Source organism: Podarcis gaigeae (genome assembly GCF_964106915.1).
Source record: "Podarcis gaigeae genome assembly, chromosome: 11".
NCBI lineage: Eukaryota > Metazoa > Chordata > Lepidosauria > Squamata > Lacertidae > Podarcis > Podarcis gaigeae.
The window spans coordinates 21,936,009-21,950,403 of NC_139687.1; the positions used below are offsets into that span (position 1 = coordinate 21,936,009).

General features: G+C 43.1%; 1 protein-coding gene across 4 annotated transcripts in view; it reads right to left on the reverse strand.

Moving 5' to 3' along the window:
• YTHDC2 (YTH N6-methyladenosine RNA binding protein C2) overlaps positions 1–14,395 on the reverse strand; it is a 34,863-nt gene extending 20,468 nt beyond the window's left edge. For 2 of the 4 annotated variants that reach the window (XM_083702188.1, XM_083702187.1), the window contains exons 1-11: positions 13,485–14,395; positions 10,430–10,520; positions 9,360–9,556; positions 7,821–8,020; positions 6,202–6,368; positions 4,816–4,918; positions 3,681–3,837; positions 2,867–2,974; positions 2,562–2,707; positions 1,680–1,815; positions 772–898 (exon numbers count right to left, since the gene is read on the reverse strand). In XM_083702188.1, coding sequence (XP_083558314.1) covers positions 772–898; positions 1,680–1,815; positions 2,562–2,707; positions 2,867–2,974; positions 3,681–3,837; positions 4,816–4,918; positions 6,202–6,368; positions 7,821–8,020; positions 9,360–9,556; positions 10,430–10,520; positions 13,485–13,686 — 1,634 coding nt within the window. In that variant the 5' untranslated portion in view covers positions 13,687–14,395. The remainder of the gene's footprint in view (positions 1–771; positions 899–1,679; positions 1,816–2,561; positions 2,708–2,866; positions 2,975–3,680; positions 3,838–4,815; positions 4,919–6,201; positions 6,369–7,820; positions 8,021–9,359; positions 9,557–10,429; positions 10,521–13,484) is intronic. The other 2 variants (XM_083702185.1, XM_083702186.1) reach the window with 2 other exon arrangements.

Consider the following 14,395-nt stretch of genomic DNA (forward strand, 5'->3'; position numbering starts at 1 on the left):
AAAAAAATCTTCATATGGGAGACTTTTAAACTTTTGGACAAAAATCATGTGGCACATTACATCAAGGCTGAGCTAACCTGCAGCTCTCAGGCAAACCCTCGGCCTACTTCCATGCAAGTGGCAAGGAGAGGAGAAGTGGAGGAGCAGGCAGAAAGAGAACGTAGGGAGGTAAAAGGAGAGAAAAAAAGGGATGTTCTTCCCACTGTCTGCTCTGGCCCCACTCACTGATGCCACCAGTTATGTCCACTACTGGCATGGGGGCACCACAGATTACCCTGTGGGAAGGCAGCAGTAAACAGTAAAAGTATCCCACTCATTATAGAGTTGAGTTTGTTGAGGTTTTGCTCTTCAGGGGTGGGGAAGTTGCAGACTAGTAGACAGGAGCTAGTTGCTTTAGTAATGCAACAGACAGTGATGGTCTTGTCTTGTAGGGCAGAAGGACAATTCTATAATCTCCCACTTCCCACTATATTAGCTATAAATTGTTGAAATTTCTTCTATCTACTTCAGCATAATCACACAAATATTTAAGCAAACACTGAAATATATTACAACAGACTGGATCTCTGACAATTAGGTCTGCCAGATCTCAGGCAATACAGGGTATAGCACCAGCAATGTGGAGTAGATAGCGTGGGAACTAACAAAATAATCTTGTTGCTGTTTAAAAAACAGCTTATAATTTACCCTCAACATTTCCAATAATCCACAATTTCTCTCTACATACACACGCACATACACAAAGAAATGAATGGGGAAAAGTTGTTTTACCAGCCATTGGATGATTTGATGTGAATGTTTGCTCCCATACCAATCAGCTGTTCTACTTGACTCAAGAAACCTCTTCCAGAAGCTACCATTAAAGTCGTTGCACTTGTCTCGCTGTGCCTGTAGTCAACTAGGACAAGGAGAAGGGGACAGTTAGTGTTTAACAAATGCTCAACTCTCCAAACTATTTTGGCAAAATCTTTTCAGAACATTCTGGATTGAATCCATACCAACTTAGCTGCACTTAGTTCCCACTGAAATCAATGGGAAATCCATTTAAATTATGGCAGATGCACTCCATTGATTTCAACTAACCCAGGGTCCACAACTTTAAAGAGTCGCTTGCATGGATTCTTGTTACTTTGGGTTTAAACCTATGTACATTTACCTGGAACTTGCTCCAGAATAATATACAGAAGATTAAGCTGCATGTTTAAGGAAAAGGAATTGCTCAGTGGCACAGTATCTGTTTTGCAAGCAGAAGGTTGCGGGTTCGATCACTGACAGTCAGTGTGGACAAACTGAGATAGATGAACCAATGGTCTGATTCAGTACAGGGCAGCTTCCTATGCTTTGGGAAAATACGAATATTGCAGAAACACCAACTGTGGCATTCCACTTGCACAATGACCTTCCATTTTTGCAATGAAATTTGCCATTCTCCCCGCCTGCCCCCCACAGCCACCCTGCCCCCTGCTGCAGAGGGCTGGATCTTGCCTATAGTGATTGCTCATTAGTCCCAGTCCACTTATTCAAAAATAATTTTAAAGAGTTCCAGAAAACGCCTAACTCCAAGAAAACACATATTATTTTTAAAAGATATGGACCGGATTATTATTTTTTAGGGCAAATAAGGTATTTATGGCTTAGGCGCACAGTTCAGCAAGGGAAAGTTAAGAATGCAAACTTACCACTAACATTTTCAGTTAAAATAAGGTGGAACACCTGTGCAAAGGCATCAATGTCTTTGTGTAGCCAAATATCAGAGAGACAAGCATCCATTTCTTTAATTAACCAAGGTTCAAGGCAGTTGACATCTTTTTCAGCCTGAAAATAAGGAAACAACATTACCTTTTTATGTGAATGCTATCTAAGAGCAACAGAAGATCTCCGGTTGCTATTTCCTCACCCTGAAACTGAAAGAATAAGAGGCTGCAATGTTTCAAAACTTGCATGCTAGGTGCATGCTTCATTGGCCTTCCTTCGACTTTACAGAAAGGATTTCTTCCAGGTTGATTGTCATGAATAATATACATTATGGGAAGTAACACTCTTAAGTTAAAGAAAGGCCAAAGACCTAGATCTATATACATAGTGGAGCTTTTTGCTGTCTTAACTTTCTATTCTTAATGGCAGCCCCTCCCTCTCAAGTTTAAAAGTAGCTTTTACTGTGCCAAAGTGAGAGAAAGTCCTCTGCAGAAGGCAAGGCATCCTGAACTCATGCTACTCCCACATTTAAAAACAACACAAAATTACACATAGGTGTTAAAAAGAGAGCAAGAGAGAGCCCCACCATGCACAAATACAAAAATAGGCATAATCACTAACATATACTATATGAAAACAGTAATGAGTCACTTGGATGCCTGACTTTACAGAAATCCTGGAGAGCAGGAAAAGTCAGGGGGACCTCTACGAATGCAAATCTGTTGTGTATGCAGAGGAGACTATGCTGACTATGAGCTTCATACACAAATAAATGTTGGTGGAAATTTGAACCTAGATCATACCGTTCTTGTTTCATAACAATTCCTATCAACATGAAATATTAGAATCCTTAAACAAATTCATACCAACTGACTGAACACTGTGTCACCACCATCATCCAGCAGATCATATTCTTCAGCCACATTTGGTACTGCTCTCTGGCGCTGCAATTCTGACTTGCTGTTGTCTTGTGCAGAATACCATTCAGTCAGAGTTGTCTGTTGTTTTTCCTCTGCAGAACATTTTAAAATGTTTTACACACAAAAAAGGAGTAAGGGTGAAAATGTATATTTACTTGCTAGTGTTTCACAGTATATTGGGGGGGGGTTTGCAATGTTTGCTTTGCTCTAGATACATCTCCCTTCTAACACCTGCATATATAGATACCTACCTCGCTGTTTTTCCTTTTTGTATTTGATCATCTCTTTATTTGTGTAGCCTGTGCTTCTTAGTAGGTCTTCAAGGAACATCTCTTTTACTTCAAATGGTCTTCCTGGTACTGAAGACATGAATATAAATAATCAAGTTTATGCTAAATCATCAATATCATACTTAAACCTGTAGCTTACAGGTTTCAAACTGCTAAATCTCTTTCTCTCTATACAGTGGTACCTCCGGTTGCGGACAGGATCCGTTCCAGAGCTACGGTCAGATCCCAAGGTTTCCGCAACCAGAGGGACTACTTCTGCACACGTGCGGCGGTATAATACTTCTGTGCATGCGGCAAAAACCTGGAAATATACTTCCAGGTTTGCCGCTTACGTATCCCAAAGTTTATGTAACCAGAGGGATACGTAGGCAGAGGTACGACTGTATATAGATATACATATGCCATGTAAAAATAGTAAATAAGTACCAAAAAAAGCAGTTCAAGGCTTATAGAAATGCAGCTTTAATATTTGCATATTGGATTAAGGAAATTGTATACTAATTGTTACAAGCTTTCTCAGCCAGATGAATAGGTCTCTTCCATGGATGTCTATTTTGTATTGTTTTAAAAGATATCTGTTCTCAATTTGTGTGACTTTTACCTGTTTTTTGTTGCATTGAGACATGTATGTGAAAGGCAGCAGTAGCAGCAGTAATAGTAACAAAAATAGTAATACATTGATTTGATTCCAAAGTTTGACATGTACTACACCAAGCTAAGGAAAATGCATTCAACTTAATTTAGTAGACTGATTCCTACTAGCATTTGAACTTACTATATATCACTGGACAGCCTACAAAATATCTGAGAAAGAGGTTCACATCCAGGGCAGCACTAGAAAGTATGAGTTTCAACGATGAGTGTTTTTGTAGTGTATCTCTTAACTTCGTTAACAAGAAGTCGCTGAACCGATCTCTCTCATGGACTTCATCCTGCAATATAAACAACAAAGAGAGCCCTCTTTAGAACAGAGTTTAAAAAGTTTGCCACAGTATACTACATAACTTCTGCATTACAAATTTTGTCATTTGTTGAAAATAGTTTTATATTTTTGCAAATAAACCTGCTAGGCATTTATTGTGATCTATGTAGAATTAACACAGCATTCATCCAGAAGCAGTAATCTTTCTCATATTAGCAAAAGTGCTAAAGTAAGCTGATTTGACTAACATTTTACTAGGTTAAATTTATTCAGCGGGTTAGGTATATGTTCTATCCAACTCCTACTCAGCCATTCTTGCAGACATGCCACCCTATTCTCTTATCCCCCTCATGCTTTCTCTTGTGAGCATGTTCTTTGCTTCAAGGTTTCACCATGTCATCAGTCTAGCAGCACATCTGATATTGTGGGCTATATGTTAACACCTGTGTACTCTTATAGTTCATTGGTGCATACATTATTCCACAGTTCTCTGTGGTGACAAGTTTACACCATAGCAGACATGGCAGTTAAGCTCTCCTTTAGTTTTTAATCAGCCATTCACTGTCCACTAAAGACAACTTTATTGAATAAAAACTGGAGCTATTTTATTTTATATTATTATTATTACTATTATTATTATTATGTTAAATTTCTATACCGTATCCTGAGCCATTTAAGGCTTTAGTATTCTGTTGACTAAGGTAGACACAACTCAAGTTCAGAATTGTAGTTATCAAGCTTTATGTGCCTACCATAAGCTATTTGTAGCCTCTTGGTTATCTGAATAAACACATCTGACAGCAAGTGGCTCAAAGTCATGCATTCAACTACAAGTTCCTTCGTATGTCAGCCAACTCCAAAACTATAAAGTTGATCATGGTGCTCCTTGTGTCAATTTATGCATAAACAAGAAGAACTTTACGTCAAGTTTCACAACTTCAAAAATTTGGCATTGTTATTTTCGTGAGAAATAATTAGTCAACCTTACCACAATGACATGAGTTACAGTTGACAGTGCACTATCTCCTGCCATTAATGTACGTAGTAATACACCATTAGTGCAAAACGTTAAAAGTGTCTTTGGAGAGACCCTGTTAAAAATACAAAACAGCTTATGAAGAAGTATTTGCACACATCACAGATATGAAGTCATTGCAAATATATCACAAATTTATCACATCCAGCCCTGTTGACTATGCATAAATACTATCTGACCTACAACTTTTAGTGATACAAGATTGCAAATAACCGCTTGCCTGAGAGACAAGTCCGTCTTCCTGTCTTCAGGACAAAACCATGTTTTATATAGTAGTATATTCAGAAAGGGAGCAAAAACACCCACTGTCTGTCTGTCTGATACATGCACCCTTGTCTCCGCTGTCAGAATGCATGGAACAGATCAACATACTGACTTCTGAAAACCGCTCATTAGAGTGTCTTTTTTCGAGCCTTCCACCTATGGACTTTTACAATGCTTGATATATTCTGAGCTGGAGAGCTCTTTTGCTTCCATTTCTTAGGTTCCACAGTGCAGCCCTGTTTAATCGTGTCATGGAAGCGTTATGCAATACACATTTAATTTTTTTATTTAAAATGTGTAACCCCACTCCTTCAACTTCACAAGTTTCAGCATGGCTTTCAATTAAAAGAATAGAAAAAGAGGGAAATGTTACTAAAACAGCAGAGCAAAGGGAGGAGCCTAAAAGACCTTGACAAAGAGGTCTTCACCCAATGCAGATAAAAAATTACACCAGGCAAGTGTTCCTGTGGTGAGCATTTGATAAATGGGACACTGTACTGGGGGCGTAGGGCCCACTTAACTTTGAAAGGCAGAGACTCAGCAGATGGCTTTGAATTTTGAGGAGGTTCATAAAGGAATTGCAGGTGCCATCAGAGGTGAGCTGTGCAAAACAGCACAGCAGCCATATTTGGAACCCCTCGTGGCTACCTGCCTTACCTCTGAAAGGAAGAGCCCCAAAGGCTAAAAGAACAGGGGGAGCAGGTAAGTACCCTGTTAAATTTATATCTGCAAGTACAGTCATATCATGGCTCCCAAATGCCTTGGAAGTCGAATGTTCCAGCTCCCAAACAATAAAAATACCGGAAGTGAATGTTCCAGTTTTCAAACATTCTTTTGGAAGCTGAACATCCAACAAGGCTTCCGCAACTTCTGATTGGCTGCAGGAAGTTCCTGCAGCCAATCAGAAGCCGTGCTTTGGTTTCCGAACGTTTCAGAAGTCAAACAGACTTCCGGAATGGATTCTGTTCAACTTCCGAGGTACGACAGTTATACATTTCTGCTCCATTGTCTCACATTTTTCTAAATGTTTCTAAAACACTTTCTATCCAAAACTACAAGCAATATTGGCAGGACCTGCTTTCCAGTCGGATTTGATAGCCAATCGTCTGCCCAATCTTCTCTCTTCTCTCAGCAGCAACCCTTTCAGCCACAGCAATTGCTGCTAAACGTCTTGGCTGAGTGCAAAATATGCGACATGGTATTCCGTTTTTGTAGCAGTCATCAAGTAGAAACTGGGGAATCTGAACACAGAGATTTTAGATTAGCGTTGAAAAAGTTGTAATCTGCACCCTCCTCACAAGAGGCCCAGTTCACACATAATACTGAGCCAATCTGTGCAGACTACTGGAGATGTTCTTTATGCGGCTATGCCATGCCAATCAAAGCCAAAGGCTGACTCAGTATCTTGTACAAACCAGGACTTTTGATTACAGCCTCTGGTGGGTGAAGAGAGAACTTAACCTGTTCAGACGACGTACTAGGCCAAACCATGGACCAGTCAAGAACAAAACAGCTCAAGCTCTTCTCTGGAAGCCCATATGCTCAAACAGTCCTGCTAAGCAATATTTTAACTTAGGATGACATGTGAACCAGGACACAATTTATTACGACCAACTGAGAATGTGGTCCAGCCAAACCCACTCCAAGTGTCCTGAATAGATATCAGTTTTCTGCAAAAAGATGCTTCAGTAGTAAAATGCATAAAAAATCAAAGTTGTTGAAACTTTATAAGAAACCAGAAAAAATAAGTCATCAAAATGAAAGTGTATTTCCATTAGTAGACAAAACTAAATACCGTATTTTTCGCCCTATAGGACGCTCCGGCCCATAGGACGCACCTAGTTTTCAGGGGGGGAAATCAAGGAAAAAATATTATTTCCCCCTCCACAGCTCTGGGAGCAACGGACAGGCTGCACGCAGCCTGTGCGCTACTCCAAGACCTTCTTCCTGCTTTTGCAGGGGGTGGCGGAATTCCCCCACCTCCCGCAAAAGCCCACGGGAGCCGCGGGCGACTCCTGCGGGCTTTTCAACCAGGAGGGAGAAGGGACTGAAATGGCCAGTCAGTCCCTTCTCCCTCCTCGGGGAAAAGCCCCCAAGAGCGGCGCGCTCTTTAAAGGCTGTGTGGCTCCTGCGGGCTTTTCAACGAGGTGGGGGAATTCCCCCACCTCATAGAAAAGCCCGCAGAAGCCGCACAACCTTTAAAGAGCGCACGGCTTTTGCCTGCTTTTGCGGGAGGTGGGGGAATTCCCCCATCTCCCGCAAAAGCCCACAGGAGGGAGAAGGGACGGACTCGGCCAGTCCGTCCCTTCTCCCTCCTTGGGGAAAAGCCCCCAAGAGCCGCGCGTCCTTTACCTCGTAGAAAAGCCAGCAGAAGCCGCACAGCCCCTTTAAAGAGTGCGCGGCTCCTGCGGGCTTTTCAACCCAGCTTGTGGGGCTGGCGATGGGGGGAAGCGCTGCTTTCCCCCACCGCCAGCCTCAAAGAGCATTCTTCTGGCTTTGCGTTGCTATCGCTGAAGCCAAGGGGCCTGCATTCGCCCCATAGGACGCACGCACATTTCCCCTTCATTTTTGGAGGGGAAAATGTGTGTTCCTATAGGGCGAAAAATACAGTACTTGAGATTTAAACTATTTTGGAATTTGTAAATAAGCAATTCAAAAGATCTTTCCATTTCAAATTCTGATAGAATACATACCTGAGTAGTTTTTCCTGATCCAGTTTCCCCCACAATCAAAATAACTTTATTTTCTTTAATAATTCTAACAATTTCATCCTGCTTTTCATAAACTGGTAGAGACTGCCGAAACGAATCAAATTCAGATTCTCCCCGTTTCACTGGGATTTGAGGGATGCCATTGTTAAGTCGCCCACTTGTTTTGCTCATTTCTCTATTCTCTAAGAAAAGACAAAAGTGATGACTGCACCAAACTTGCTATTAATCTAAACAGATGCACGCCCTGTCTTTTAAGTATGTAAAATTGAATACTTCCTAGCAAACTAATCAAGATTACATTTTTCCCCACAGGGGAGGGGGAAGTAAACAACCGGGCTAACAGCACGTAATTATATCACTACACAGGGGTTGGGGAGTGCTCAGTGCTAAGCACAAACAAGGCTTTTATCTTTAGAAATGGTATGCTTCACTTACACATTTAGCTTTGCTTTGCCCATGTTTACAGCCAAACGTGAGGTTGCCACTTAGCAGCCGCACAACAATTAGTGCTGCTGTGGGTGTTCAGAACACCTGCAACATAGCATGTCACAAACTTTGGTGAAAGCTGTTAATGACTGTTCTTGCTAGTCTTGTAAAAGGCTATTTCTTCATTGGCCACTGAACCACACAATCTCCCAATCTTTTTGCATGCATAGGGTTTGGTGGGGTTGAAATGGCTTTAGCACAGCATCCCACAGTGCTCCGTAACACAGCAAGACTGTAGATCATACCATTGAGCTTCAGTCTACCGTAAGAAGAAATGCATGTTTTCTAGAGAGAAAATGGTCTTTTTACACGGCTAGGCAAGTATAAAAATGCTTTGGAAGCATCACAGGAAGAGCCCTGTATTTGTCTCTTAGTTTACATTTTCTCACTGTCCACCCGACATCCATATCTGCTTACAGAATACTCCTGGCTTACAGACAGGAAAGGTAGAATATTCACCTCAAATTTCTTCTTCAAAATCTGCTTGGTAGGGCTGGGGGACTTGCCAAAAACGGTATGGGAAATAACACAAGAGGCTGCCTGGGAATACTGAACTGGCAAAAATGGCCTGTCCTCCCATTAATGGGAGCCTCCGGCTCTATTACAGCACCTTCTGTTAATAGAGGGGGCATAGGGGAACCAAGTCATGGTCTCCTTTGGTTTGATGTGCCACAATTTTTGTGCATTTTAATCTGAAAATATAGTGCACATATAGGTGTATCTCATATTATCAGAATGCACAGCTTGCAAGGTGAAGAGCTTTCATTCTCCACCTAGCAGTGCTTTCCAAAAATAAAATGGCAGCAAGGTAGTGCTATAAAAGCCAAGTCTCTTGCAGCACCATCAAAATGCAATGAACGTACCAGCACTTATATGAGAACCACATTTGCAAAAACATTATGCAGTTGTAATTGTGTCATTATACACACATAAGCCATAGACCTCCAAGAGTTTCCAAGCATAGCTTGGGGTGTGCAATAAATTTTCTCTTCACAATTCACCATTATATTTCTTAACAGAATATACTCAACGCACCAGCTTCAACAGCAAAAACATTTCCTCTCTCTGTCTTTGGCAGAAGCTCGGTGCGCTCTTTATTGGTGACAGGAAATCGCTGTACAAGGCTTCTGATAGCATGTTTTGTGTTGGGAATCAAATTACATGTCATTACTGTATGTGCCAACTCTGAGCCATCTTTTTTCTTCACAGTTAGATATCTGCTTGCACCTTTCCTAAAAAATAAAAAAAGGAAGGAAGAATTCTTTCATATTCAGCACCAGGAGTAACCTTTACAAACACAGGTGAATTATAAGACCCACAATGAAGCAGTTTTCTCAAAACATTAAGATATGCTAGGACTTCCCAAATACGTGAATTAAACTCTAAACACATTGCTATGCTTTTTGAGTCAGTGTCAACTACACTGACTCAGAAATATTGTTTCAGATGCTACATGCCGTAGATTTTTGATCCTGGATTAAGTACCTGCATAAAGACAAAGTATCAATGTGGCTTTAATGTTCGGCATAGTAAATAAACATCTAACTTCAAATCTGATTTGGTTGGGTCTTGTTTTCCAGTAGGTATGCTTCAAATCTCTTCACTGCCTGACACAATAGTCTCATTAGGGACTATCATATCTCAGTTTAGTAGCCCAATGTATAAGAACCCTAACCCCTCAGAGCAAGACACAGCCTTCCTCAATCTGCTATGCTCCAAAATCTTTGGTATAGCAGTGGCATTACAGCTACAGCAGCCAATCTCTGCTGCCTTACAAAGTAGGTAGCATGCAGAAGAAAAAGTTACTGCAGCAATGGCTACACAGTCCAAACTTGGGAGCCATATATGGTCACCTTAAAGGAAGAACTACTTATCACAGGTAATCGGGCAAAGGCCAAATTATGAATCTGCCTCAGCAGTGTCAACAGATATCTCACCGCACCCTGGCAGTACTTCTACACAGAACTGTTTGAAACAACAGAACACAAAGACTCTCAGGAAGAATTCCACCTCAAGACAATACTCAAAACTGAAAAACAAAATTGTGCCAGAAAGATGCCTATTTTCCCATTCACATGGGTAAGTATTTTTAGCAAGGTACTTACCCTTTACTTTTAGAAATAAGACCAAGCGATTGACTCAGTCGATGAATGAAGGCTCTTTCAGTACTAGTCAAGGAGGAAGGAAATTCCATTTCTGAAAGAGAAAGCATACATGTATGTGCCTACATACAACTATGTCTACATAGTAGAAATACATCACCCCTGAATAAACAAGCAATGACTTTTAAGGACGATAAACTAAGAACTGCACTTACTCTCGTAGAACTCAGTCCCATTGAATTCAATAATAATAATAATGATAATAATAATAATAAATTTTTATTTGTACCCCGCCCTCCCTGACCAGAGCCAGGCTCAGAGCGGCTAACATCATATAAATAATACAATATGCACAAAAACAAGCAATCAATTGATTAAAATGCATCCCAAAATTAATTCAAATAAATTAAAGTTAAAGTTAAAACTGGACAAATGACAATCCTCAGGTTAAAATTGAAAGCGGTTAATACTCGCCAGGACCAACTGTTTCCACTGATATTATAAGGACCTGTGAGCAGGCTGGGAAACCTCCTTCATGCTTGTTCTTATACAACGAGAAAATGAGTCAGACTGAACCCTGACCAAAGGCCTGGCGGAACAACTCTGCCTTGCAGGCCCTGTGGAAGAATGTCAAATCTTGCAGGTCCCTGGTCTCTTGTGAGAGAATGTTCCACCAGGCCAGAGCCACGGCCAAAAAGGCCCTGGCTCTGGTTGAGGACAGTCTAATCTCCCTGGGGCCCGGAATCTTCAGGGTGTTGTTATCTGCAGACCGTAAGGGACATACCAGGAGAGGCGGTCCTGTGGGTACGAGGGTCATGGCCCTATAGGGCTTTAAAGGTTAAAACCAGCACCTTAAACCTGATCCTATACTCCACCGGGAGCCAGTACAGCTGGTATAGCACTGGGTGAATGTGATCCCAAGGCGAAGACCCCGTAAGGAGTCTTGCCATGGCATTCTGCACCCACTGGAGTTTCTGGGTCAGTTTCAAGGGCAGCCCCATGTAGAGTGAGTTACAATAATCAAGCCTGGAGGTGACCGTCGCATGGATCACAGTGGCGAGGTCAGGGTGAGAGAGGTAAGGGTAATAAGGCTTACTTCAGGGTAGATATGAATAGGATCACACTATGTATTGAATTTGATCAGAAAGAAAGATAAAGGAGGAACAAAGGAGATATTACACACAATGCATAGTTTAAAACAATTAGTGTGTGAAAGTTACTACCACAAGCTATTTAAGCATTTAAGGTCCCCAACCCTAATCTGCGGGTTGCCATCTGATTGGATTTTATTCTGATCCTGATCTGATTTGAGGATGTATTTTAATTGATTGTTTGATTTTATGTTAATGTGTTATACATTTGATGTTAGCTGCTCTGAGCCCAGCTTCGGCAGGGGAGGGCGGGATATAAATAAAATTTATTATTATTATTATTATTATTACTACTACTGTGGTAATTGCCACAGCTATTAGCTGCTGTTCCGGTATGTCCAGAAGTAGAGGACAAACTATGAGCTAGCCATCACTTTGCTAGTGATCTTTCTACAGTATAAAGCTTGCTGCTTCTGGAAAAATAGTGTAGCAACTTAGGATCCAGCATGACCATTTTTTATGCTCCATTCATTGGGTTTTGCTATATAAGTGCATGAAAAAACAAATACGCATGCCGTTATTATTATTTTATTTATAGTCTGTCTTTTTCCCCTGACAAGGTTCAAGTCAGATTACAGATAAAAACGGTATATGTCATACTTAAATATGGGAAGGGCCTCTTCTACATAAGTGATACAACTCCTGCATTGCATGCCCACGATCCTCGGTTCAATCCCCATCATCTCCAGTGAAAGGATCTCAAACAGCAGCACTGAACTAAAGAGGCCAGTGGGGTAAACTGCACCCTATAGTAGACAATGGGGACCTGTAGTGTTCTACATCAACCCAATCCAGTATGACCAGTTGGTCAGGGACGATGAACTGAACTCCAGCAACATCTGGGGGGGCAAGGGCCATGTATGAGCTGAAGATGGGTGCCAGACTGGAAAAGGACAAACATTAGTTCCCTAGCCCACAGAGTTGCTACAAGCCACTGAGACAGCACTGAAAACGAGGGAACGGTGATCTGACCTATGGATGCATGCAGCCACACCACCACATCTGTAGCAGAGGTGCCAACTTGAATAATATAAAAATAAAATAGGGGTGGCACGTTAAGCTGTACCCCACATAATCACATGATATGGTGCACATACACCATTTGAATAGCAATGCCCATCAACTTTTTTTGGGGGGACGGCCCCCTCAAATATTTCATTTGGGGGGACCAAGACCCCATAGCCTCTAAGAGTTGGCAGGTACATACAAAAGCGAGATCAAGACTAATACAGTGGTACCTCGGGTTAAGTACTTAATTCGTTCCGGAGGTTCGTTCTTAACCTGAAACTGTTCTTAACCTGAAGCACCACTTTAGCTAATCTGGCCTCCTGCTCCCGCCGCGCTGCCGAAGCCCGATTTCTGTTCTTATCCTGAAGCAAAGTTCTTAACCCAAGATACTATTTCTGGGTTAGCGGAGTCTGTAACCTGAAGCGTATGTAACCTGAAGTGTATGCAGTGGCGTAGCGTGGGGGGTGCTGAGGGGGCCGGCCGCACCGGGCGCAACATCTGGGGGTTAGGGTCAGGGGCGCAAATCCACGGGTTAGGGGGCGCAAATTACTTGCCTTGCCCCGGGTGCTGACAACCCACGCTACGCCACTGAGTGTATGTAACCCGAGGTACCACTGTATGCCTTCACCAAGGATGCAGCAGAGCTAGTGCTGGCAGGTGATGCTCAGCACAGGACTGCAAAAAAGTAATAATAATAATAATTCGGTTTTAATAGGCTTACTGAAAAGCAACCCTGTTCTGGACTACAACTGGTTGCCTGGACTCCTTCGGCGCCCTGATGGACTAACTAGGCGCTGACCCGCGAAGACCCACCATAACAAACCCGCCTCTTTCGACTGGGGCCGCTTTCAGGTCCGCCCCCTCCTCCACCCTCGGGGGAAGGGAAGGGGAACCGTTACCTCGCTGGTCCCCATAGCGGAACCTCTCCAGAGCGATGTTCACGGCGATTTTCACCTCCTCGTCGATGCGAATGTCCTTCAGCCCTTTGGAGCGGCCGCTGCCGGCGCAGGAGGACGAGGCGGCGGCGGTGGACGGGCCCCCGCTGGGAGCGCCGCCGCCCCCTCCGGGAGGCCGCGGGGAGACGCTGCTCGGGCGCGACATCCCCCGAAAGCTGAGGAGGAGCTCGGGCTCAGAGGCACCGCTAGAGGGGGCCGGGCTAGGCCGCAGGCGCCCCGTACGCGAGAGGGAAAGCGGAAGGAGGACGCGCCTCCTCTGAGGGGCGGGGGGAGGGGCGAAGCGAGGGGCAGGGCCTGAGGCGGGCCGCGATGACGTCACGGACTCCTGGGCGGGGAAAGCAGGTGGCGAAAGGGCGAGCGGGCGGGCGCGCCCAAACGCAAGTTGCGCGTCTGGGTGATTGGGACGCCGAGCCTAGATTTGAGTTTATCGTAGGAGGCAATAATGTTAGGACAACGCGGGCGGCTTGATTTCTCTTTATACGCCTTGCAGCCGATCTGAATACACCAACATTCCTAGCTGGGGGAACCCAGAAAACAAGGGCGTGGCCAGAATGTATATGGGGGGGGGGAGCAGAAAGATACTCATCTGCCTCTACCCCCTGAAATGGTGGAATATTATGCCCAACGTGGCGCTCGAACCCACATTCCTGAGATTAAGAGTCTTATGCTCTTCCAACAGAGCTATTTGATCAAAATCAGATCTCTTCTCCTGCACGTGTTCTTTAATTACATCCAGAAAGGGCCTCCAGTAATCTGATTGCATTATATTTTCACAGCACCTGCTTCTTGACAGGGAACACATCTACACCATATATTTAAAGCAGTGTGCCATTCATCCAGTGTGCCGTGGCACC